This window comes from Pan troglodytes, chromosome 21 (genome assembly GCF_028858775.2).
Source record: "Pan troglodytes isolate AG18354 chromosome 21, NHGRI_mPanTro3-v2.0_pri, whole genome shotgun sequence".
Classification (NCBI taxonomy): Eukaryota; Metazoa; Chordata; class Mammalia; order Primates; family Hominidae; genus Pan; species Pan troglodytes.
In genome coordinates, this window is record NC_072419.2 from 50,198,499 (window position 1) to 50,220,852 (window position 22,354).

Sequence of the window (22,354 nt, forward strand, 5' to 3'; positions counted from 1 at the left end):
CCTGGGCAATAGAGGGAGACCCTGTCTCAATAAATAAATAAATAAATAAATAAATAAGAGAAAAAAGAAAAGAAAAAAGAAAACAAGCAGCTTGGACAAGCTGCCTCCGTGGATAAGAAGAGAGAAGCATTAAAACTGAAAGATCATTTCCAAAAGGCTGCAGCTTCTCCACAGGAAGCTGAGTCATCTCTCTTTGTTTTGAACCGTAACCATCACGTTGCCTCAGAATCTGAAAAATTAAAAAAGAACTAAAAAAATGCTGAGTTTCTTCATGGTGCAGAGGCCCTTCTTGTCTCCACACAAGAAGGAGCTGAGCAGAGGGGCCACAGCGATGGGACCCCCTCCAACCCACATTAAATACCTCCACCTGAATGTTTATTGCAACGGCAAGAGCACTGCACCTGGAATCCGGTCTCACACCCTTGGATTTGCCTTGCTAAGCCTCAGTCATCCAACCTGCCAGGCAGGTGCACCTGCCGCAGCCCTGCCTTCTCTGTGGGGCTGGTGCTCTCGGGGTGCACGAGTCAGGGTTGGGAGGATGCTTTCTCACCTGTACACCTGTGGATGGTACGATCACAACCCCAAATGCCTCCTCCCAGTACATTTGGCAGAATTCAGTCCAGAATCTGGGCCTTGGCTTAGCTCCTGTAAACTCCCTCTCCTACAGATGGTGGGGTTCAGTAAGAGTTTGATGAAGAATGCAGGGGCTTTCTGTGCTTGTCTGGTATCACCCAGCTTCTGCCTTTTAAAATGCCTCATTCCTTATCTGTGTACTCAAACTCTGCCCCTTCTCCAAATCTCGGCTTGACTGACACCTTTTTCATGAGGCCCTCGCCCAGGTGACCACCCTGAGACCCTTACCGGTGAGTACTGTCTTCCTTATATTCACCTCTGTGTGTAAGCTGGGCTTCCTGTGAGGACAGGGGCAGTGTCCTGATCACACATTGCTCCAGCTTCTGGAATTATGACCTATGTGAAGTAGGGAGGAGGCAGAGGGAACAACAAAAAAAAGTTTTTTCAGTGAATGAATAAATAAATGAGACTTGAAAGATTTTTACCTTTGTGTTTTCTGACAATCAATTATACCTTTCACTTATCTCTTGTTTCTGATGAACAAGTTTAACATTCAACAAGCAACATGGCTTCTTGCGACATCAACAAATGCCCATCATTTTCAAGGCCGCATAGTATTCCATTCTATGGAGAGCCATGATTTATTTATCCAATCCTCTATCGATGGACTTTATTGTCATTTTCATCTTCTTATAAATAATGATGCAATAAATATCCTTGTCCACACGAATTTGAGCCTAGAAAGTTCTTTATCATCCTAAGCTTATATGAATATTCATGGACAATTTCTTCTTGCATGCTTACAGCTTTGTGTGTGTGTGTGTGTTTCTAAATCTTTGGTGTGTCTGAAATTTTCATCCATCTTTGTATCGCGGTGCAAAATGCACCTCTCTTTTGCCTTGAGACGAGTGTCATGTGCCTTGGATCTATGGGTTGTGTGCACTTTCTATCTGGTGAGCACGCACTGTGTGTCAGGCCCCATGCTGGGAGCCAGGACCCAGAGATGAGCAAGACAGACGATCCTGACCATCAAGAAGCTCAGAGTCTAGAGAAGAACAATAAACACAGAAACAAAAGCCATCAAACACATGAACAGAAACCATTGGCTGCAGGAGTGTGCTATGGACAAAGTAATTCAGATGCAGGTGAGATTAGAGGAGCTCTCTTTGGGGAAGAAGGAGATCTTTGAGCAGAGCTGGAAGGATGAGAAGCAGTCAGTTGTGTGAAGGTCAGGGGAAGAGCATTCCAGGCAGAGGGAACAGCATGAAAAAGGTACAGAGGCAGGGAAGCAAGACTTTTTCCTTTCTGGAGCCTTTTGTAATCCCCCTTCCAGCCTCTCCCTCCTCCTGCAGACACGCTGGGCACCAGCCCCCTTTATCACATGAAATTTGCTATTCCCAGGCCGTTCTCTCTGTCACTTACTTTAGTATTGTTACAAGTGTTCAGGAATAGGATGATTCCCCAGAGCTCTTCCTGCTTAGTCTGGATCCTCTCAGCTCTGTGGTGCTTCCTCAGCAGCCTTTGCTGCTACTGAAATGTCCAAAAAATTAAAAGTAGTTTAATAGCACCTGGCACAGTACATGACACTTAATAGGTACTATTATCCCCATTTTACAGGTGAAGAAACTGAGGCTCAGGGAAGTTAGCCATTCCGGCAGGCAGAGCTAGGATTCGAACCCAGCTGTGTCTTATTTCAAAGTCTGCCTTCTTCAAGGAGCCCTAGTTTAACTGCATTTGTGCGAAAGCTAATGAGAGACTGCTGGTTAATCCTTAGTGCCCGGGGCCAGCTTTATCCCAAGCCGGATCAAGGCTTGTGGTGGGTGACCTTGGCCTTTGGCCTGATGGCTTCAGAAGAGTGGAAAGGAACTAGGGGAGGTTCTTATTTTTTTGTTTTAAATTACAAATGTAATACACGCTTGTGGTAAAGAAAAAAAAATGAAACAAGAAAGAAAAAAGCAGCAACTGAAAATATCTCCTCCTCCCTAGTGTAACTGCTGTTAACAGCCTGGTATCTTTTATAGTGCAGTTCAAACACATACGTATACACCGTTATTGTTTTTATAAAAATGGAACCATGTCCTTGACTTTTTCTCACAGGCAGTTCCAAGTCAGTACCTACACACCTTCCTCATTCCATCAGATGTATTTCATTGTATTCAACCAGACCCTGGCTTTCGACATTTAGCTGTCTCTAATTCTCTCTGTAACAAGCAACATCCTTGGGCATGCATCCATGCACTGAGTACAGGTATTTCTGCAGGATGGATGCTCAGAAGTCTAATTGCTGAATGAAAGGGCATGCAAGTTTCACACGTTGACAGGTGCTGCCAATTTGCCTTCCGAAGACTCTTCCAGTGCAACACCCCTCCCAAGGCAGCGTGTGTGAGTGGGGAAGGCTCTTAAGCCACAAATGACGTGGAGCCGCGCTGTACTTAGGGGCTGCCTCCCCTTCTGCTCCCCGAGACCTGGCGTGGAGACCGCCACCAGGAGCTCCGAACACGCAGGCCCAAATTGGAATAGGAGATGGATTTTGATAAAAGAGGTTAAATAACAGGTTTTTCCATTTCACCTTATACGAACGGGATGGGGGGGTGGGGGTGCTGGGCCTCCAGCCAATAGAGGACCAAGAGTTGTCAGGAGGGCTTATAAAGCTTGCTATTTCTGGCATTTTTTCCTCTTTCTCTGCTGATTATGCAGCAGACTCGCACAGAGGCTGTCGCGGGCGCGTTCTCTCGCTGCCTGGGCTTCTGTGGAATGAGACTCGGGCTCCTTCTACTTGCAAGACGCTGGTGCATTGCAGGTGTGTTTCCGCAGAAGGTAAGCAGCGGGTGCCCACCGCCCCATGAGGTGGAGGTGGTCAGGCCGTCACTGTGGGCTGAAGACAGGTGATGTCTGGATGGGGGCAGGCAGGGACCTGGACTGGTGCTTGTCACATTCTGGAATGAAGATGCTTTAGAGGGGCCAGGAGGCCTGCAGTTGGCAGCTCCTTCTTGGAGAGGAATTCTGGAGGCAGTTTGGGCTGTCCTCTGGAGAGCAGGGTCAGGCTGTGGCCTTGGTGCCCAGGCTGCTCAGGATCATTCATTCACTCATTCATTCAGCACACCCTGCAGTAGGCCTGGCCAGGTGTGGGTTGGGGGTTCTGGCTGATTCAGACTGGAAACAATGGGAGCAGTAATGGGGATGGCCCATGGCTTGGGAGGAGCCCAGAAGATACCTGGGCTGAAGAGTGACAGGGGCCTTCCAAGAAGGCAAGACGGGTGAGAAGCAGCTGAGGACGTCACCAGGAATACCCGAGCTGCCTCTTCCACTGGATTTTGGAGTTTGGGGAATCAATAAAAATTTCTTGCCAAATTTGGTGAATGCCACCTTTTCCTTTTGTGAAGTAAGGACATTAAAAAATAACCAGTTGGGATCTCTACGCAGCATACTTTCGTAGAAGAAAGGACAGCAACAAATGAGAAAGGAACTACTTAAGGGGACACACATGCCCTTAATAGGTGGCAGAGATTTCAAATGCAGAAACCTAACGTGAAGGGGCCATCCCAGCTGTGCCTGGGAGGCTATCTTGGTGATGGGAGTTGACTGGGTTGGGGGCGGGGCTTGTTGCTGTTGATGGTGCTGCACCCAGCAGACCAGGAGGCCCGACCTCTTCTGGTGCTCTGATTTATCACAGCCATTGTTGAAATCCGGCTTCGTGCATGTGTGTCCCAGCAAAAGAAGGCTCCCGCTCAGGTCCGCTTTCCGTCATTTGGAACATCCTGGGTGAACTGGGAGAGACCAGGAAACACCAGCTTCTGTGCCTCCTGGGATGGTTTCCACCTTCTCCACTCTGGGTCTGAAAGCCTGCAGGAGGCAGTGGGCCCAGGTCTGCAAGGGAAGCCTGAGGAGCCAGCTGGACACAGAATGTAGCTATTGAGCACCTACTGTGTACTGGGGTCTGGGTTAGGCACTGCTTACATATCTCAGCTCGGCCACAAATACAATCTGTGACATAGGGCAAGTTCCTTGAGCTTTCTGTCTCTTCATCCATAAAATGGGGACACTGATGCCTACTTTCTTGTGTTGTCATGATGGTGTGTGTGTATAAGCATTTACGTGTGTTCATGTGTATATGTATGCACACTTGCACATGTGCACACACACACTGTGTAACACTTTGCCTGGTGTGTGGAAGGACCTCATTAATGAGGCATGAATGAATGAACAAATGACCTAGGGTGTCGGCTCAGCTCATGAGGAGGGCGTGGCTCACAATGGCATGTGTTTGTGTGCATCTGCGTGTATGATCCAGGGAGCTCTCTTCTTGTGCTTAAGAATCAGAGGCTCTGGAATCTGTTTGGGGAGCTTGAAGGGAGGGCCACGTCTGTTTCACAGCCCTGGCTAATAGGAATTCTTTGTGTTTCTGGTCACTTCCATGGGTTCTTGACTGGGAGAGGAGTTCATGGCAAGGACTGACTGGCCATTTTGAAAGAGAACCAACCGATCCTTTTAGTGTTAACACTTCCTGAACAACTTACTGAATACCACTCATCAGCACTGTGTTGGTGGGGCCCTGGGAAAACAGCCAGCCAGTAAGCCAGCATTCAGATTGCTACCTGACGACCTGTTTGCTGAGAGCCCCTGGCTGGGAAGGAAGGTGCTGGAAGGAAAGGAGTCTTGGAAGGGAGAGAGTGGCTGAGAATTGCACCCTCACACATGCTCCCTGCCTGGAGAACAGAAGCTGAGCCAGGTTTAGGACCTTGTTTTAAGTCATGGCTCTGTTCCTTACTTGCTGTGTGACCTCAGCACAGCAACCTCTCTCAGTCAGAGCTTCCTTGCCTATAAAATGACATTGTTAGGAGGACTAAGTGGGATAAAATATGTAAAGCACATTGTTGGTGCTCAGTAAATAACGTGTTCTCCTGGGGAGGGAAGAGGCCCTGGAGAGCTTTTGCCTGAAACCAGGGTGTCTGTTGGCACACAGGGGCCCAAACACGGCAGGCACCTGCTGAATATTTATGGGAAGAAGGAAGGTGTGCAGAAGTGGGAGGCCTGAGTTGCAGGGCTTTTCCTGCCATTAGTAATTGCTGTGTGATCTTGGGCTAGTTCTTCATCCCCTTTGGACCTTTGATTCCCTCAGAAGAAGAATCCAGGCTGATGGCTTCAACCCCTGCTCTTCCACTGTGTTGGAAATCGGGTATGTGGGAGCCTCCAGAGCAGGATGAGCTTCATGTTTGAAATTAATTTCCTTTCCTCGGCTGGCGGCATCCCTGATGACTCTCCCCTGCTGCCTTGTGCATGAACAAACCGGTAATTAATGAAATTGGGAGCAGGGGCAGGGAGGCGAGGTTTCCAGTGGAGGCAGCTGGGGGTCTGCTGGGGCAGCCTCTGTGCCACCCACTGGGAGGCCCGGGGCCTGCTGGGGCAGCCTCTGTGTCGCCCACTGGGAGGCCCAGGGCTGCCCAGGAGCTGCCATCTCTGTCTAGCCAGGGGGCCTGGCAGATGTTCACACATCTGGACAGTTGCAAAGGGAGGCATGAAATATAGATGGGGAGATGGGGAGTGAATTCTCCAGCTTCTCCTGGGCCTGGGGAGCCATTTTCCAGGGAGGGCCTCGGGAACCTCCTGCTGTTGGGTGTTGAGATGAGCCTGGAGTAGCAATTGGGTGGACCTGGATTTTCAGCCTTTGGTCTCTTGACTTCTAGTTGTGAGGCTTGAGGCAGCTCACTTAACCTCCCTGGGTCTTCCTTGCTGTGAAGAGCAATTGAGGCCATGGGAGCAGCAGCCCCCTAGTCATGGGGGGATTGGTGTAGAAAGGCAGCTTTGATTTGCATGTCCTCACCCCAGGGGCTCATCTAGAAGGAAACAGTTACTCTCAATGGCCCTTTTCCTGATTCACACCCTCCCTCACCTCAAAATGCCCCTTCTACTTTGTGCCCACTTTTTATATATGACTGTCCACCCCTCGGCTTAGGCCACAAATGTGGGATCATCTATGACCCCTTTCTCTGCCTTACTCCTTGCATCTAATCCAACTGCACTTGCTGCTGGCTGTAACTTCAGAGTGCAATGACTTCTCTCCGCTTCACTATTGTCACCGGGATGACCGCAGGAGCCTCCTCCCAGGCCTCCCTGCCTCCACCCTTCCTCCTTAGTCTGTTCTTCTCGCAGCAGCCAGTGGGATCTCTGAGAACCACCTGATGCGCCCATCCCTCCCTGCTTAAAGCCTGTGGTTGGTTGTCTTTTGTAATCAGCTGGATCTGTTCTGATACCTTTAATATACCCACCTGGGGGAGCTGGGCACCTGTCTGATCTCACTTTTTGCAGTCCACAAGCTAGCTTCTGCCTCCTGCAGAATCACTGTCCTGCCCCCTCCTAAATCCGCTTCCCCACTGACCAAGCTATTGTGCCTCTTAATTTTACTTTCAGACCCCTTTGTCTGGAATGTTTCTTTTACCCCTTGGACTCCTGTTTATTCTCGCAGGTGTGGTCACGACATCCAGGGCTTTCCAGAAGCCTTCTCTGATTGCCCCCACTGTCTAGCCGCAACTATCGGAGCCAGGGTCCCCTTCCCTGTGCCCGCTTCTGTCATTGTCCTCCCCATCAGTGCTGTGATGCTCTGGGAGGACATCACCCACGATGATGCACCTTTATTCTCACACGTGCTGCAAGGCCAGACAGCACAGAAATGTTAATTTAGGCAGTAGATGCAAAAGACCTCCCTGCAAATTAAGGGCCTTCAGACCTAGACAGACTGGAATAGGATCCTCAAACTGGTTTGATTTGGCTGTGACCTTGGACAAGCCACCTAGCCTCTCTGCTTGGAGGGTCACGAGGATTGACGAGATGACATGTATAACAAACATCCTCCTCTTTCCCACTTGCTGGATTGTAAGTGTTCCCAAAGACACTTGGAATGTTTAACCCCTCACATCTGCTCTGAGCAGAGCAAACTCAACAATGCATAGACGAGCCCACCACAGAACCCCAAACAGGAGCAAAAATAGCAGCCATCGGGGCAACCTGAGATGCAGAAGCCACAGGAAGAAGCCGCAGGCCAAGCGGATGTCAGCGGCTCTGAGGCCCTGCTGAGGTTCCTCGGATGTGCCGAGCTCTGCAGCCCTCTCGCCTGCCCTCGCTGGCTCCCCAACCACAGCATCAGATAAGGCCGGTGGAAAAAGTGCTGGCTTCCTCTCTCTGGGGAGGGGTAATCTCAGTGCCATCTGTGGGGCACACTCCATCCCCAGTTGCCTCTCTGGCCTCCCCTCCCCCTCCCCACTGCTTGCTCTGCCCGTCTTTGCTGGTCTCTTTGCTGACCGAGGTCACACCTGCCGGCAGCTCCCATCTTAGGGCCTGTACACAGGCTGTCGGGCCCTGGAATGCTCTCCCCAACACATCTACTTGGCTCACTCCCTCACCTCCTTCCAGTCTTGGCTCCACTATCACTTCCTCAATGAGGCCCACCTTGACTGCTCTGTTTAAACGTGCATACCCTCCATCTCCACATTCCCAATACCCCTTACCTGCTCAACTCTTTCTTCTTTCCATATACCATGTAAGTCACTTAATGACTATGTGTATTGTTTTCTGTCTCCAATGCAAGAGCGTAAACTCCAGGGGTCTTTGTTCACTGCTGTCTCCCAGGATCCCAGAATAGTGCCTGGCACAAAGTAGATGCACAGCAAATACTTTTTTGGTGCACGGACGCATGAGTACGTGAGTAAGAACCAGCCCAGCAATCAGAAGAGGTTCAGGCTAGATTTTGGGGTGAGGGGGGTTTGTTTCTGGGCTCCAGGCCCCAGGGATGGGCTCACGTAGTCATTAAGGATTCTGGCCCCAGGATTGACCTGCACTGGCCAGAAGCCCCTGCTGACCTTCAGGGCGATAGCTGTCTGGGGCCAGAGAAGGGTCTGGAAGCCTGTGGTCCCTTTCAGGAGGGACCCTTGCAGTAGTTAAGAGTTTGGCTTTGGAACCACATTGCTGTGGGTTTGAATCCCAGCTCCACCACTTCCTAGGTAGATAGCCTTCACGTCTACCTCTCTGTATTTGAGTTTTCTACCTTTAAAATAGAGTAGATAGGCCAGTGCGGTGGCTCACGCTTGTAATCCCAGCACTTTGGGAGGCTGAGGCGGGTGGATCACTTGAGTACAGGAGTTCAAGACCAGCCTGGCTAACATGGTGAAACCCTGTATCTACTAAAAATACAAAAAAATTAGCCGGGTATGGTGGCGCACACCTGTAATCCCAGCTACTTGGGAAGCTGAGGCAGGAGAATCACTCGAACCCAGGAGGCGGAGGTTGCAGTGAGCTGAGATCATGCCATTGCAATCCAGCCTGGGCAACGAGAATGAAACTCCACCTCAAAACAAAACAAAAGTAGTGAATTCTGACCTTGCTTGGGTTTTGATTATGAGGGTTACATGCAATATAGATAAAGTGCCTGACTCATGGTAGATGATCAGCAAATGACCATTACTATTAAACTTATTATGGGTTTTTTTTTTTTTTTTTTTTTTTTTTTAGAGAAAGGGTCTTGCTCTGTCAACCAGGCTCTAGTGCAGTGGCATGATAATAGCTCACTGTAGCATCAAACTCCTGGGCTCAAGCAATCCTCCCATCTTAGCCTCCTGATTAGGACTACAGGTGCATACCACCATGCCTGGCTAATTAAAAATAATTTTTTGTTTGTTTGTTTGTTTGTTTTTTTGAGGCCGAGTCTCGCTCTGTCGCCCAAGCTGGAGTGCAGTGGTGCGATCTTGGCTCACTGCAACCTCCACCTCCTGGGTTCAAGTGGTTCTCCTGTCTCGCCCTCCCGAATAGCTGGAACTACAGGCATGTGCCACCACACCCGGCTGATTTTTTAAAAAAATTTTTAGTAGAGATGGGGTTTCACCATGTTAGCCAGGATGGTCTTGATCTCCTGACCTCGTGATCTGCCCGCCTCGGCCTCCCAAAGTGCTGGAATTACAGGCGTGAGCCACTGCGCCCAGCAGAAAAGTAATTTTTTTTTCCTAAGAGACGGGGCCTTGCTATGTTGCTCAGGCTGGTGTCAAACTCCTAGTCTCAGCTATCTTCTCGCCCTGGCCCCCCAAAACTCTGGGATTACAGGTGTGAGCCACTGCCCCTGGCCTAAACTTAACTGAGCATGTTAGGGTTATGCTGCCGTAACAACCCCCTGAATCTCAGTTGCTTATCATAAGGAAGGCTTATTTTTGCTCTTACTATGTGTTCCATGACAATCAGCAGAGAAGTAGGGGTTGGGCTCTGCTCCACAGATCACTCAGGGCTGTAGGTTGGTCAAGTCTCGACCATCTGGAACCTTGCTGGTCCTCTAGAGAGAGCCTGCAGATCTCAAGTTTGCTTTTTTATACTTCTACCCAGAGGAGACCCACGTTGTTTCTGCTCATAACCCGTTGGTCTAAACTAGACGCATAGCTCCAATAAATGGTAAGGAGAGCCTGAGGTGTAGTGTCCTATGTGCCAGGAAGGAGAGGAGAGCCAGATATTGGAGAGCAGTGGTAAAGTCTACCACAGCAGGTACTTCCCTCTCTGCCCTCTCCAGACATATAGGCAGACTGAGACACAGTCAGTACTTACGGGACTCACTGTGGGTGGTTGAATAATGACCCCTAAGTATAGCTAGGTCCTAATCTTTGAAACCTGTGTATGTTACTTTAAATGGCAAAAGGGGCTCTGCAGATGTGATTAAGGGTCTTGGGATGGGGAGAGTATCATGGGTTGTCTGGGTGGGCCCTATAGGATCACAATGGTCCTTATAAGTGAGGAGGGGTTGCAGAATCAGGAGAAGGTGATATGAGGATGGAAGCAGAGACTGGGGTGACGTGCTATGAAGATGGAGGAAGGGACCACAAGCTAAGGAACACAAGCAGCCACTAGACACAGGGAAAGGCAAGGAAATGGATTTTCTCCTAGAGCCTACAGACCAGCCAGCCCTGATGACACCTTGGTTTTAGCCCAGTGAGGCTGATTTTAGACTTCTGGCTTTCCAGAACTGTAAGAGAATAATTTATGTTGTTTTAAGTCACCTGTTTATGGTGATTTGTGACAGCAGCCCTAGGAAACTAATATATCACCTTCAGTCAGAAAATCATTTGAGACCCAGTGCATAGAAGCCTCCTCTGTCTGCTCAGACAGAACTGACCCCTTTCTCCTGTCTCTTGTGGCGCCCCTTGTGCCTATCTGTCATCACGTTCATGCACAGGCAGAGGTGTCTCTTAACATAGTCCTTCCACTCCCAACCCGCATGCTCCAACATGTATACGCACACTCTCAGCCACTCTTTGAGCCTCTCATTGCTTGGGCTGATCCGGGTTGGTGTGTGTCCATGTCTGTAGGAATGCAGGGCAGGCTGGTGGCAAGGTCAGTGTAAAGGACTTGTCTCTGGGGAAAGGGCCCTGGCATGCCCCAGGAGTGGCTCAGTTGGCGGGAGAGTAGAGGCCCCGTGGAAGATGGTGGGAGGGTGAAGGATGGGGCTGGAGAAATCAGCAGGGACCAGGTCAAGCAGGACCTTAGGACCACGAGAAAGAGGTGGATCTTGTTTTGAGGACAGAGAGGAGCCTAGTAGGATTTTGAGCAGGGGGGCGACTGTGGATGACTGATGACTGGGTTCTCCTGGTTTGTGACTAGGTTAGAAGACTGTCTTTGTCCTCCCATCTTCTGGAAGTCAACTCTATGCCAGACACTCCTGAGCTATGCTTTTCACAGGATTTCTCATGCATCCATTTTATAGAGGAGAAAGCTGAGACTCAAAGAATGGAACCTCATGGAATCCATCCTCCACGTGGCTAGCTGAGTCATCTTTTAAACTATAAATTAAAGCATGTTACTCCCCTGCAAGAACTCTCCAAGGGCTTCCCATTTGGGATGAAATCCAAGTGCCTTATGGTGGCCCTAGGACCCCAAATCATGTCCTTGCCTCGCTCCTCTGCCTACTGTGTCCTGCCTGTTACTCTCCCTGCATGTGAGAGCTTCTACTTGTGGACCTCAGGGACTTTGCATTGCTGCTCCCTCTGCCTTAAATGCTCCCACCCACTATTTGTTGCCTGACAGCCTCCTTCTCTCCCTTCTGGGCTCCCTCAGTTTAATTGCTGCCTCTACAGAGAGACCCTGTCTCCACACTTCCTGTGTTTGCTGCACAGCACTTAGCACAATGCAATGTGTGACCACCTTTGTGTGTTTGCTTGTTTGTTGCCTGCCTCCTGCGGTGGACTCTGAGGCCTGCAGGGGCTGGGACTGTGTCTACCTTGCTTCTCATTGTGTCTCAGCCCCCAGGACCTGGTATGAAGGGGGCACTCAGCGAACAAACCTCTGCGGAAAGATGAAGGATGGGTCCTGTGGGCAGAGGGAGCTCTGGACCTTTGAGGGTGGCTGGAGGCTCCTGGACCTGCCTTGGAGGACAGACACCAGGCAGGGGCCAGCTGAGGAGGAGTGCCACTGATTTCTCTGGGCACCTGGGCAGCCCCATTCCTATTGCACCTGGCCTTGACCCACTCCCTGTGCTGTCTACATTCTCTGTCACATTAAATGCTCTGCCTGCCGTTTCAGCCTCTGGGAGGATCCACGAGGGTGTGGGGAGAGACATCAGACCTGGGTTTGGATCCCAGCTCAGCCACTTAATAGCTATGAGACCTTGCACAATTTCCTTTAACTTTCCAAGCCTCAGTTTCTTCCTATGTAAAATGGGCATACAGAGGGACAGCCTTCTAGCACGTGACTCCTGGTGCTTGATTCAGCTCGAAACTGCCTTATCTGCAATCCAAAAAGCCCTGCAACCAGAAGTTGTTTTGTCAATATGCTGCAAACTCGTTTGGCCCCCAAAATCTGACCTGAGCTGACGCGAGGCTCTTTGTAATCTTTACTCACCCCACTTGTGTGAATATTCATATGTTCCACTGCAGAAATATGAATGTGTTCCATTGCAGGTGTTGCCTGAGGCTCCACTGAAGCTATGGCATAATTTGCAGAATTTGCACTTCATTACTTTTCTGAAATTCAAACAAATTCTGAAACTGCACGAGTTCTGGCTGAGAGCTGTGGATCTGTGCATGTGAGTAGCTGCTGAAAACCCTCCTGGGTCACAGGAGGGCCCATGGGGGCCTCTGGCAGCCATCGCAGAGCCTGAAACCCGTTGTTTCCCCTTGGCTGGCTTCTGGTTTCTTGGCAGCCAGTGTCTTCTTAGCCACCTGGGGTTATGTTGGGTTTTGCTGGTTCAGGGGCAGGGGTTAAAGCTTAGGGCAGGGTGAGCCGAGGTACTCAGACATTTCTGATGTGAATTTAAAAGGAGAATTTTTTTTTAATGAATCATCAGAAGAAAGAAATCAGAAGGAAGTGTGTGACCAAGGAGAGGAAATTAGGGTTTGCAAATTGCATGAGTCACCCCCTTTCTGACTCCTGGGTGATCCCTTGCCCTTGGCACTTTTCACTCATCTCTGAGACTCTCAAGGCCGTATTCTGCATAACATGCTGGGGCTGTCATGGTTTTATTCTGGCTCCAAACCTGCTTCTCATTCTAGCCATCAGTATAAATTTCTATTTTTGAATCACTGCCACGCTGTTTTACTTATTATTGTGTTAGCCAGTGTTTCTTCCCTGCCCAAGCCCTGCTCAGACTCCCGTTTCCCCATCTTAGTTAGCATCTGCAACCCATTCTCCACCCAGAAGCCAGAGGCCAGTTTCTGAAGTGCAGCTCACATTCTGGGTTTCAGTCTCATCTCCCCAGTGTGGCCCTTGAAGCTCCCTTGTGATAAGGCCCTGCTTGCCTTTCTGTCTTATCTTGCACCGCCTTACTATTCCATGAATGGGCCCTTCCCTCCAGCTCCCAGGCTTTGGCGAATGCTGTTCCCACTGGCCTCTGCCCTCGCCTGGCTAGTTCTGTGCATGCTGCGGGTAGATCTGCTTAGAAGCCACCTCTTCCGTGAAGTCTTTTTACAAGGCCCTTGTCTAGGCCCCACGAACCTGGCTTCCCATCTACTTATCACCCACCCATATTCTGATTCCTGGTCCTGTCCCCTTCCCTAGACCATGAGCTCCGGGACAAAGACTGTGTGTCCACCAGGTGCAGTGGCTCAGGCCTGTAATCAGTCCTAGCACTTTGGCAGGCTGAGGTGGGTGGATCACCTGAGGTCAGGAGTTCGAGACCAGCCTGGCCAACATGATGAAACCCCATCTCTACTAAAGATACAAAAATTAGTTGGGCATGGTGGCGCATGCCTGTAATTCCAGCTACTCAGGAGGCTGAGGCAGGAGAATCGCTTGAACCCAGGAGGCCGAGGTTGCAGTGAGCTGAGATCATGCCACTGCACTCCAGCCTGGGTGAGAGTAAGGTTCTATCTTTAAAAAAAAAAAAAAAAAAAAAAAAAAAAAAAAAAAGACTGTGTTTTCTGTATATCACTTTACCATCCCCAGCACTCAGAGTAAAAGGCTGTTTTAAGCAAGACTGTTTTAAGCCCTTGAGTCCTCATCCCCTGCCTCTGGCTAGCTGTGTCTGCCTAAGAGTGGCCACCATATTGTCTTCCATTAGGCTGGAACCCGTTTCCCATGTCAGCAGTGGTATGAAATATCCCAGTTGCATTGCAGTAAGTTTATTTTATGTGCATTTCCCCACTTGCCATTGAATCAGGTGTCCCTTTTTTCCCTTCCATATTTGTTTCTTAAGATATCGCCTCTTGTGTGACTTTTGTTTGAATCCCATGTCTTTTTGTCTGTTGGCATCTTGCTTTCTGTTTAATTTGACTGAGCCATTTCTACCTTGTATATATTAACTGTCTTATAGTTGGTGCTGATATTTTCTTAGTCTGATGTCCTTTTCACTTTGGTTTTATTATGTTTTCTTCCACAGAAGATATTAATGCATATATATTTGAATCTGTCAATCTCTCTTCCTCTGTGATTGCTTCGAGGGCTGAAGAAGTTATCCTGCTCCACAGATCTGATAAACATTCTGTTCTGTTTTCTGATTGTTTCCCTGTAACATGACTTTTTATGTTTAACTCTTTAATCCATTTGGAGTGCATTTTGGTGGGTGTCTTGCAGTGGGTATCTAGTTCAGTGTTCCTAAATAGGGACAGGATAACCCTCTTGTCCCCATTCTGTTTATTAAATAATTAGCCCTTGTCTCTTTGTTTGCAAAAGAGGAGACAAAATACAGTAGCTGTTATAAGCGTGAGCTTTAGCAGAATTAAGATTTTGGCTTTGCCACTTTCTGTGTGAGCTATGAGCACGTTGCTTAAATTGGGCTTGTTTTTTCCTCTGTAAAACTGGATGATATCTGCCTCCTAGGACCGTTGTCAAGATTGAGCAGAAGATCATGTGCAAAGCACATCACATGTTACCTGGCATAAAGTAAATGCCCTCTTTTTTTTTTTTTTTTTGGCTTAAACAACAAATATTTATTTTCTCACAGGGCTAGAGGTCAGAAGTATGAGATCAAGGTGTTGGCAGGGTTGATTCCATCTGAGGCCTCTGTATTAGTTTGTTCTTACACTTCTATAAAGACATACCTGAGACTGGGTAATTTGTGAAGAGGTTTATTTGGCTCACGATTCTGTGAGCTGTACAAGCTTCTGCTTCTGGGGAGGTCTCAGAAAACTTACAACCGCGGCAGAAGGTGAAAGGGAAGCAGGTACACTTCACATGGCCAGCAGGAGACACAGAGCAAGTGGGGAAGCGTTACACACTTTCAAACAACCAGATCTCATGAGAACTCACTATCACGAGAACAGCAAGGGGGATATCCGCCCCCAAGATCCAATTACCTCACCATGTCCCTCCTCCAAAATTGGGGATTACAATTCGACAGGAGACTTGGGTGGGGACATAGAGCTAAATCATATCAGCCTCTCTCCTAGGCTTGCAGGTGGACAGCTTCCCCTTGTGTCTTTACATGGTCTTCCCTCTGAAATGCCCTCCTTAATCTTGATACGTTTCCATACCTAGTTGGGTCCAACATTGTACTTTTCCTTCTGTTTCATTGATTTTAGAATTCTTGTTTTCTGTTACTGCCACACTGCTTTAATTGTGGCTTCACGGAATGTTTCACTCTCTGGCCAGATTGGGCATCCTTCCATTACTCTTTCTTTAAGAATATTGCTTTAAACATGCACCTGTTTTCTTTAGTGGATGTTGATTTTCTCCCTCACATTCTGTACTGTAGCCCACCTCAGTGACTTCTAGACACCCCTTCTTCCCCTTCCCCAGCACACATACTGGTTTTCCCCCCACCTGGCTGCCCAGCCTTTGCTCACTCTGGACCCACTACCTCACAGGTACGTACCAACTGCTCTCACCTGGCCTATCTCCACCTTAGTGCTTTATCACCCCCCTCCAGGTGTCATTATGCAGATACCCATTTTCCCTATGGACCTGAGCTTCCCTGGGAATTGGTTCTAGGTCCCTAGTGCCCCTCTGCACCTGGCATATGGCCAGATACATTGTAGGTGCTGAGGTCAGGGCTTGGGGAAGACAGGAATGTTCACCGTGCCCTTGGGCTTTTGACAGTAACTGGGCTAAATCTGGCTTCTTCTGGAGGTGCAGGCTTACAGGACCCAACAGTTTGGTGGTTGTAACCCTGGACATGCTCTTGCCAATAACGGTGGGCCATCCATCAGCCCTGGCCTTGGTTTCCCCAGTGGGATTTGCAGAAGCCAGAGGATTAAAGCCCTCCCAGCCCTGAGGCCTCATTATCTTAGTGGGTCCATAGTGAAGATGAATTAGAATAACTCATTGGCACATGCCATGCCTTGGAGTGCAGTTTTCTGTTTTCTGGGAGAGAAAAGGCCTCTTAGGACAGAGCCCCCCACTGCCCTCCTGGGTCTCCAGGAGACAGCCCCGATCTGGGTCAGAAGGGTTCAGTAGTCAAGAACAGAGGGGTGGCTCTCTGCCTGGGAAGGCAACTGGGGTGAAAGCGGGGAGCTGGCCTTTCTCTGCATACTGCTAGGTAGCATGCAAAACCCTGCCTGTTCCATTCCTGTTCTCCAGGGGAGGAATCTGAGGACGAGAGGGGTAAGATCCCTGCCCACTGCCATGCAGCAGCTTAGTGCAGAGCCTGGACTTGAACCTAGATCTGCCTGCTTCCAGAGCTGTGCTGCACCAGTGTTCTGGCAGCTCCCAGTCCAAAGGCCGACGTTGAGACAGCGCTTAAAAATATATCAGCAGTGTTTACAAATACCATTTCCTGTGTTATCTGGTACTGACAGAAGGAAGTGAACCTGGCACTTTGTCTGTGTTAGGTTTGGGGTTAGAGGCATAAGTGCCAAGTTCAGATGACCTAGAAAAACCTTTCTAGGTCAAATTACAATTTCAAAGATTTCTTTTCTTCTTCTTTTTGAACTGCTCCAAGATCGAACGCTGTCGTTGACATATTTCCCTTCCGACAACACGAGCCTTTTGTGGCATGATTGAGGGCTTGTTTTGTAGTGCTGGGGAGAAAATATCTTCCACATCATCTGCTCATTGTCTCAGTCACACTCGTTCCCCCCACACCACAGTGCAACCCGACGTACGCTCATGCGGCTTTTAGTTAATTGTCTTTGGTAAGAATCAGTTTTGGGACTTGTTCCCAACTGCTTGGATGATAGATAATTGTCAAATACAAATATTGGCAGCTCAGGGCAACCTGAGACTCTAGACTGCTGACTGCATCCCAGCCTCTAGGGAGAGCTGGGAGCTGGCCAGCTCCATGTTATGGGAGGTAACGGGGCAAGACCTGGCAGGAGTACAGCCTTCTCATTAGAGTGTAGGCTCTGGAGTTGAACTTCCTGGGTTTGAATCTTCATTCCACCCCTTCCTAGCTGTGTGGCCTTGGGCAAGCTACATAACCTCCCTCGACCTCAGTCTCCTTTTCTGTAAAATGGGAGCCTCAGTAACTTACCTCGTGAGGTTGTCGTGAGGATTATAGGAATGGATGTTTGTCATTCAATTAAGAGTGCCTGGCTTGTTGTTAGTGTGATGTAAACATTGCATGCATTCGTTCTAATGAGTAAACGATCGTAGCCATTAGTGGATGCTCTTGCGTGTCACCCTAGTCCCTCCTCAGATCCAGGCACACATTCTGTCAGCTGCTTAGAGTGTTGGCTGCTGCCCCTATCAGCTGAGCCTCTCTCTGGGCAGCTCCATGGTGCCTTTGGTGGAAAGAGGAAGCCTTGGCCAAGGTCATCAACACTCGCCCCCTGGGCATCCTGGATCCGATGGCCATCCCATGTGGGGATACAGAATGCTTAGCTCCCTGCCTCAAACTGGGACACCTCTGCTGGGCCATCCGAGTTCCAGAGCTCCCCTCGGGACAGGTGGAGGCCTCCGTTGTGACTACATCACAGTTTGGCTTGTCCCTCTGGCCTATCCTGCTCCCCCACTTCCCTATAGCACTTCCTAGTACATTTCTTGTCTGTAGATTTCACACTCAGAGTCTGTTTGGTACCTGAAACAACAGGTAGCTATCCAGACGCTGAATGGAATCTGATTTCCATTTTAAAGCACATGCTGATTTCACTTGCTTGTATTTTTGGAAGCTTTTTGAGGAGTGGCCTTGGGTTCTCTACCACTCCTGTCTCCTACCCTCTGTGTGTGCACCTTTCCGGCACTGTCAGCATGCCTTGGTCACCTCCATGACTCCCGGTGGGAAGAATGTGGCCTAGCTCCCGGGCAGACCATAAAACTTAAGACTGATGGAACGGCCCAGGGGCTCAGAGGGCATCACCCATTCAACCCTTCCAGGTACGAATGAGGAGACTGAGGCCTAGAAAGGGGGAGGCCTTTTTCAAGGACACATAGTGAGTGGTGCCTTTCTTTTCCATCTTTGAAGGTGATGGTGTCTCGGGATATAGTGAGCAGGCTGGTCTTAGGAGCCAGACATGTGGCTGTTGTGATATTATGGCGCTAGGGTCCAATACATGTTTTATGGGGTGCCCCCATGGCAGAGGGGTGGCCAGGCCAGCCCAGGAGTGGGTATCAGCAATGGCTTCTGGAAGGAGGACAGCACAGGAGTTGAATGGGCATGAACGGCGTGGAAGAGAGAAAGCAGGGAGTTTCAGGTGGAGACACAGCTGCTGCAGAGGTCTGGATGAGGCGTCCGGGAGAGTGTGATCTGGGCAGGGAGCTTGGAAAGGCAGAAGAGGGGATGGGCGCGTGATGGGTGGGAGGCAGCCTGGACTGTTGGGCTGGCAGGCGGCAGATGCTCAAGTGAATGTTGTGGCCAAGAATTAAAACTTTTCCCCAGTGGAGGGGATGGGACTTGATGGAGAGTGACTTGGGGAGAGCCACGCAGAGGCCTTATCCATCATGGTCCCCACTGACCCTGCACTGCCTGAGCCAGCTGATGCTCAGTCAGTGGTTGTGGAATAAATGAGTGAACGAATGAGGGAAGGGAAGATGGTGCTGAAGAGGAGGCCTCCAGCTGCACTGTGGCGGGTGGGTGGGAGCAGGGACGAGCCCACAGGCTCTGATGAAACTGGCTTTTGGTTGGGGGTTTTATCCTTCTGAGCCAGACTGTGGGTCCCTACCTTCCCTCCTGTCACTGGAGAGGTCCATGGGCCTGGCTTCGATGAGACTCTGGGGACGTGGGGAGTGCCGGTGGGTGAGACCAGCCGAGAGCACGTACATTGGCACCCCCCCACAGCAGAAGCCCAGGGAAAGGCCTCAAAGTTGCGAGCCCAATCAGATGAGGTCCTGGCCCTGCCCCTTGGATGGCCTCATCTCATTACACCTTGACCCACTTCCCAGCCCAGCTCCCTCCAGCCCCAGGCAGCGTCTGCAGCCCTCTTTGAACCATTCCCCCTCACAGCGCCAAATGAAAATGTTTGTTGAAAACAACATGTGCATAATTAAAGCTTAATGAGCGCTTGTCTGTTTGGAATGTGCAATTAGATTTACAATCGGGGATGGGAGAGAGCTCCAAATGGCTTTAAATGGAGCTGAGAGAGAGGATAATTTTTGCCATAAATCTGCAGTAATGCAGACGGTGTGTGAGCTACCAGTGGCAGTACCAGGGAAGGAAGAAATACAGGCCTGCCAGGCCTCCATGCTGTCTATGTTAGGGGGCTGCCCTGCCCATCAGGCCCGGCCCTCTGGGCAGCTGCAGCTGGTGAGTGTACTGGGATGGGACTCACTGGTGGTCCTGGGGGCAGAGCTGCCCTAGGTTGGAGCTGGAGTTCCTGCCTGCAGCCTATGAGATCTGCGATCCAGCCAACTGTGAGGGGCTGAGGGGCTGGTGCTGAGTCCAGCTGCCCAGGTCCCCAGGATCCCATGGCTGGGGCGAGATTCCTGCGTCATCACCACGTTCACCCCCAGCCTGCAAACTGGCTTCAGGGCAGAGCCCTAGACTGGGATGTGGCCCTCTACTTTGTTCTCTGCTGTTTCCCAGTACCCAGAGCGTACATAGTAAGGCCTCAGTTAACATTTGTTGGATGAATGAATGCCTCGTTACCAGACTCTTGCCTTCAACAGGTCACTCTCCCTCTGCAAACCCCATTTCTCCCATATCTATCACAGAGAAATGGATTCGGCTACTGCTGATGATGTCAGCTCTTCCGTCTCTGGGGTTCTGGGTCAGGAGCAGATAATGACTAGGGCAGTGTCTAGACCAGCACCATCCAGTAGAAATACAATGCAGGCCACGTACATGATTTTAAGTTTTCTAATAGCCATGTTCACAAAAAGTGAAAAGAAACAGGTGACATTAATTGTAATATTTTAGTTAACCCAGTATATCCCAAATATTAATATTATTCCAATACATCATCAATATACAAATATTGACAAGGTATTTTGCATTCCTTTTTGTTGTCATCATCATCATTCTTGCTCTGAAGTCTTTGAGATTCAGTGTGGACTTTATACTTACCCACATCTCAGTTTGGACTAGGCACGATTCAAGTGCTCAGAAGCCACGTGTGGTAAGCGGCCACCATTCTAGATGGTAGAGGTCTAGAAAGAGCACAGTTAGAGCGAGGTAGGTGGGAGGGGGCAATGATTCCCACCTCCCAGAGGAGCCCAGGTGCCTGGCAGCCCTCACCTGTGGTGCTATAGTGAGCACTGCCATTTTTACACTACCCCTCGATGTCTTTTATTGACTGAAATAGGTGGCACCATCCAAGCCAACTCTTGTTGGGGGTGGGGACAAGGGTCCTGAAGGGGCCCACAGCACTGAGCTTGCTTACAAGGGACATTCCCAGCTCCTGCGGCAGGCAGTGCCCAAGGCGTTGTCCTTGCTTCTGATAGTTAAGGTCCCAGGCCCATAGTCATGAGGTCACCTTCTGTGGTTCACGTGGCTTGGAGGCAGTGGGGGTGGGAAGCCAGGGTGTACTCTTAGGAGTCAGCAGCCTGGACTTCAGACTCAGCTCAGGCAGGTCTTGGCTGTGTGGCCTTAGGCAGATCCCCTAAACTTTCCGGGCCTCTGTCATGGGGAGGATTTATCACCAGGCAGAATACGAATGTGCGTTGTGCCCAGCAAAGCAGGCACACCAATCAGGAGAAAAACATTTTTGAAGAAATGTTAATATCTGATATTTTAGGAACAAAGCATGAAAATCATCGTTGTTGGGAAAAATCGGCCCTGGCAGTTGGACTTTCTTATAAAGACTTTAATTTGCAAATTTTATTTCAAATTACATACAGTGGGCACAGGCATCAAGGGTCTTTTCCATGATTAAGACCTCAGAGATTTGCACAAAGCCCCACTCAGTTTCTTCATCTACAGAAGAGAGGTAGTTATAGCAACTAGCAGGATTCTTAGGAGGATTCAATAATAAAATAAGAAATAGCTAACAATGATTGAGTGCCTTCTCTAGGTAGGCAATGTTCTAAGCACTTCCCGTATATTTATTTAATCCAAATGATAGTCATACCCATTTTGCAGATGAGAAAACTGAGACACAGTAATGTAGTTTAAAAAAAAAAAAAAACCAACAACTTGAAAGCAACAAGCCCAGGATTTGAACCCTGGCAGCCAGACCAGGGCCTGTGTTTGTATCCACTGTGCCATCATGTTTCTCCAAGTGGTGATGGACCTGGAGTTGGTGTACAGGGCCCGGGTCAGGCTGAGACTGAGGCTTACCAGGCCGTGCTCTATTCCTGTTCCTCTTCCATCTGTGCCGGGCTCTCTGCCTGCACCCCTCCCCCGGCATCTTCCTGGCCCTGATGTGTATTTCCCCATGAGACTTCCACATAAAACCGCACTCTCGGCAGGACCTAGGTTGCAGCTGCCTCTCTCTTTAGAGCTGTGTTTTATCTGTGCAGAATGAGCGTTCTCACGGCCCAATGTGGGGCAGGCGGGAGCAGTGTGTGCTGCTTTGATTGTTTCCTCTTTAGATCTTGGTGAGGCTCAGCTCTCAGTGCCTGTGACTGGCTAGGCTGAGGGCTGTGCATCCCTAGTCTTTGATCTGTGTCTCTGTGCAGAGGGGAGGAGCAACAGCTTCTACAGAACAGCTGCTGCTTTGGTACCTGGGATCAAGGCCAAGTTCAGACTTCCTGGGTGGCTTTGGACAAGTTCCCAACCACTCTGAGCCTTACCTTGCTCATCTTGACAGTGGGGCTGCTGCTCATGGAAGCCTTGGGATTTCTAGGGGGTTCCAGTGAGATGGCTGGTCACAGCTCTGGGACAAGGGCTGGTATACAGTAGGTGCTCTTTGGCCAGTGCTCACAGCAGCCTTGGATGTCATATTCCCTGCTCCTTGCCTAGTCACCTCCTTTGCTTCCTACATCATGGAGCCTCCAAGTCACTTTTTCAGGATGCTTCTCTGGAAAGACCCTCTGCCTTGCTTCTGCTCCCCTTGGCTAACCTTATCCTGAC

At 49.6% G+C, this 22,354-nt stretch overlaps 1 protein-coding gene across 9 annotated transcripts in view; it reads left to right on the top strand.

Moving 5' to 3' along the window:
* The window catches only part of TOX2 (TOX high mobility group box family member 2), a 156,367-nt gene that overhangs the window by 28,076 nt on the left and 105,937 nt on the right, over positions 1 to 22,354 (top strand). Inside the window, exon 1 of one of the 9 annotated variants that reach the window (XM_001150502.6) lies at positions 3,247 to 3,390. The exons of 5 other annotated variants lie outside the window; for them this stretch is intronic. In XM_001150502.6, the coding sequence (XP_001150502.1) occupies positions 3,265 to 3,390 (126 nt within the window). In that variant the 5' untranslated portion in view covers positions 3,247 to 3,264. Of the gene's footprint in view, positions 1 to 3,246; positions 3,391 to 12,494; positions 12,620 to 22,354 lie in introns of those variants that run through there. 3 more of the 9 variants (XM_009437273.5, XM_009437275.4, XM_009437276.5) reach the window with 3 other exon arrangements.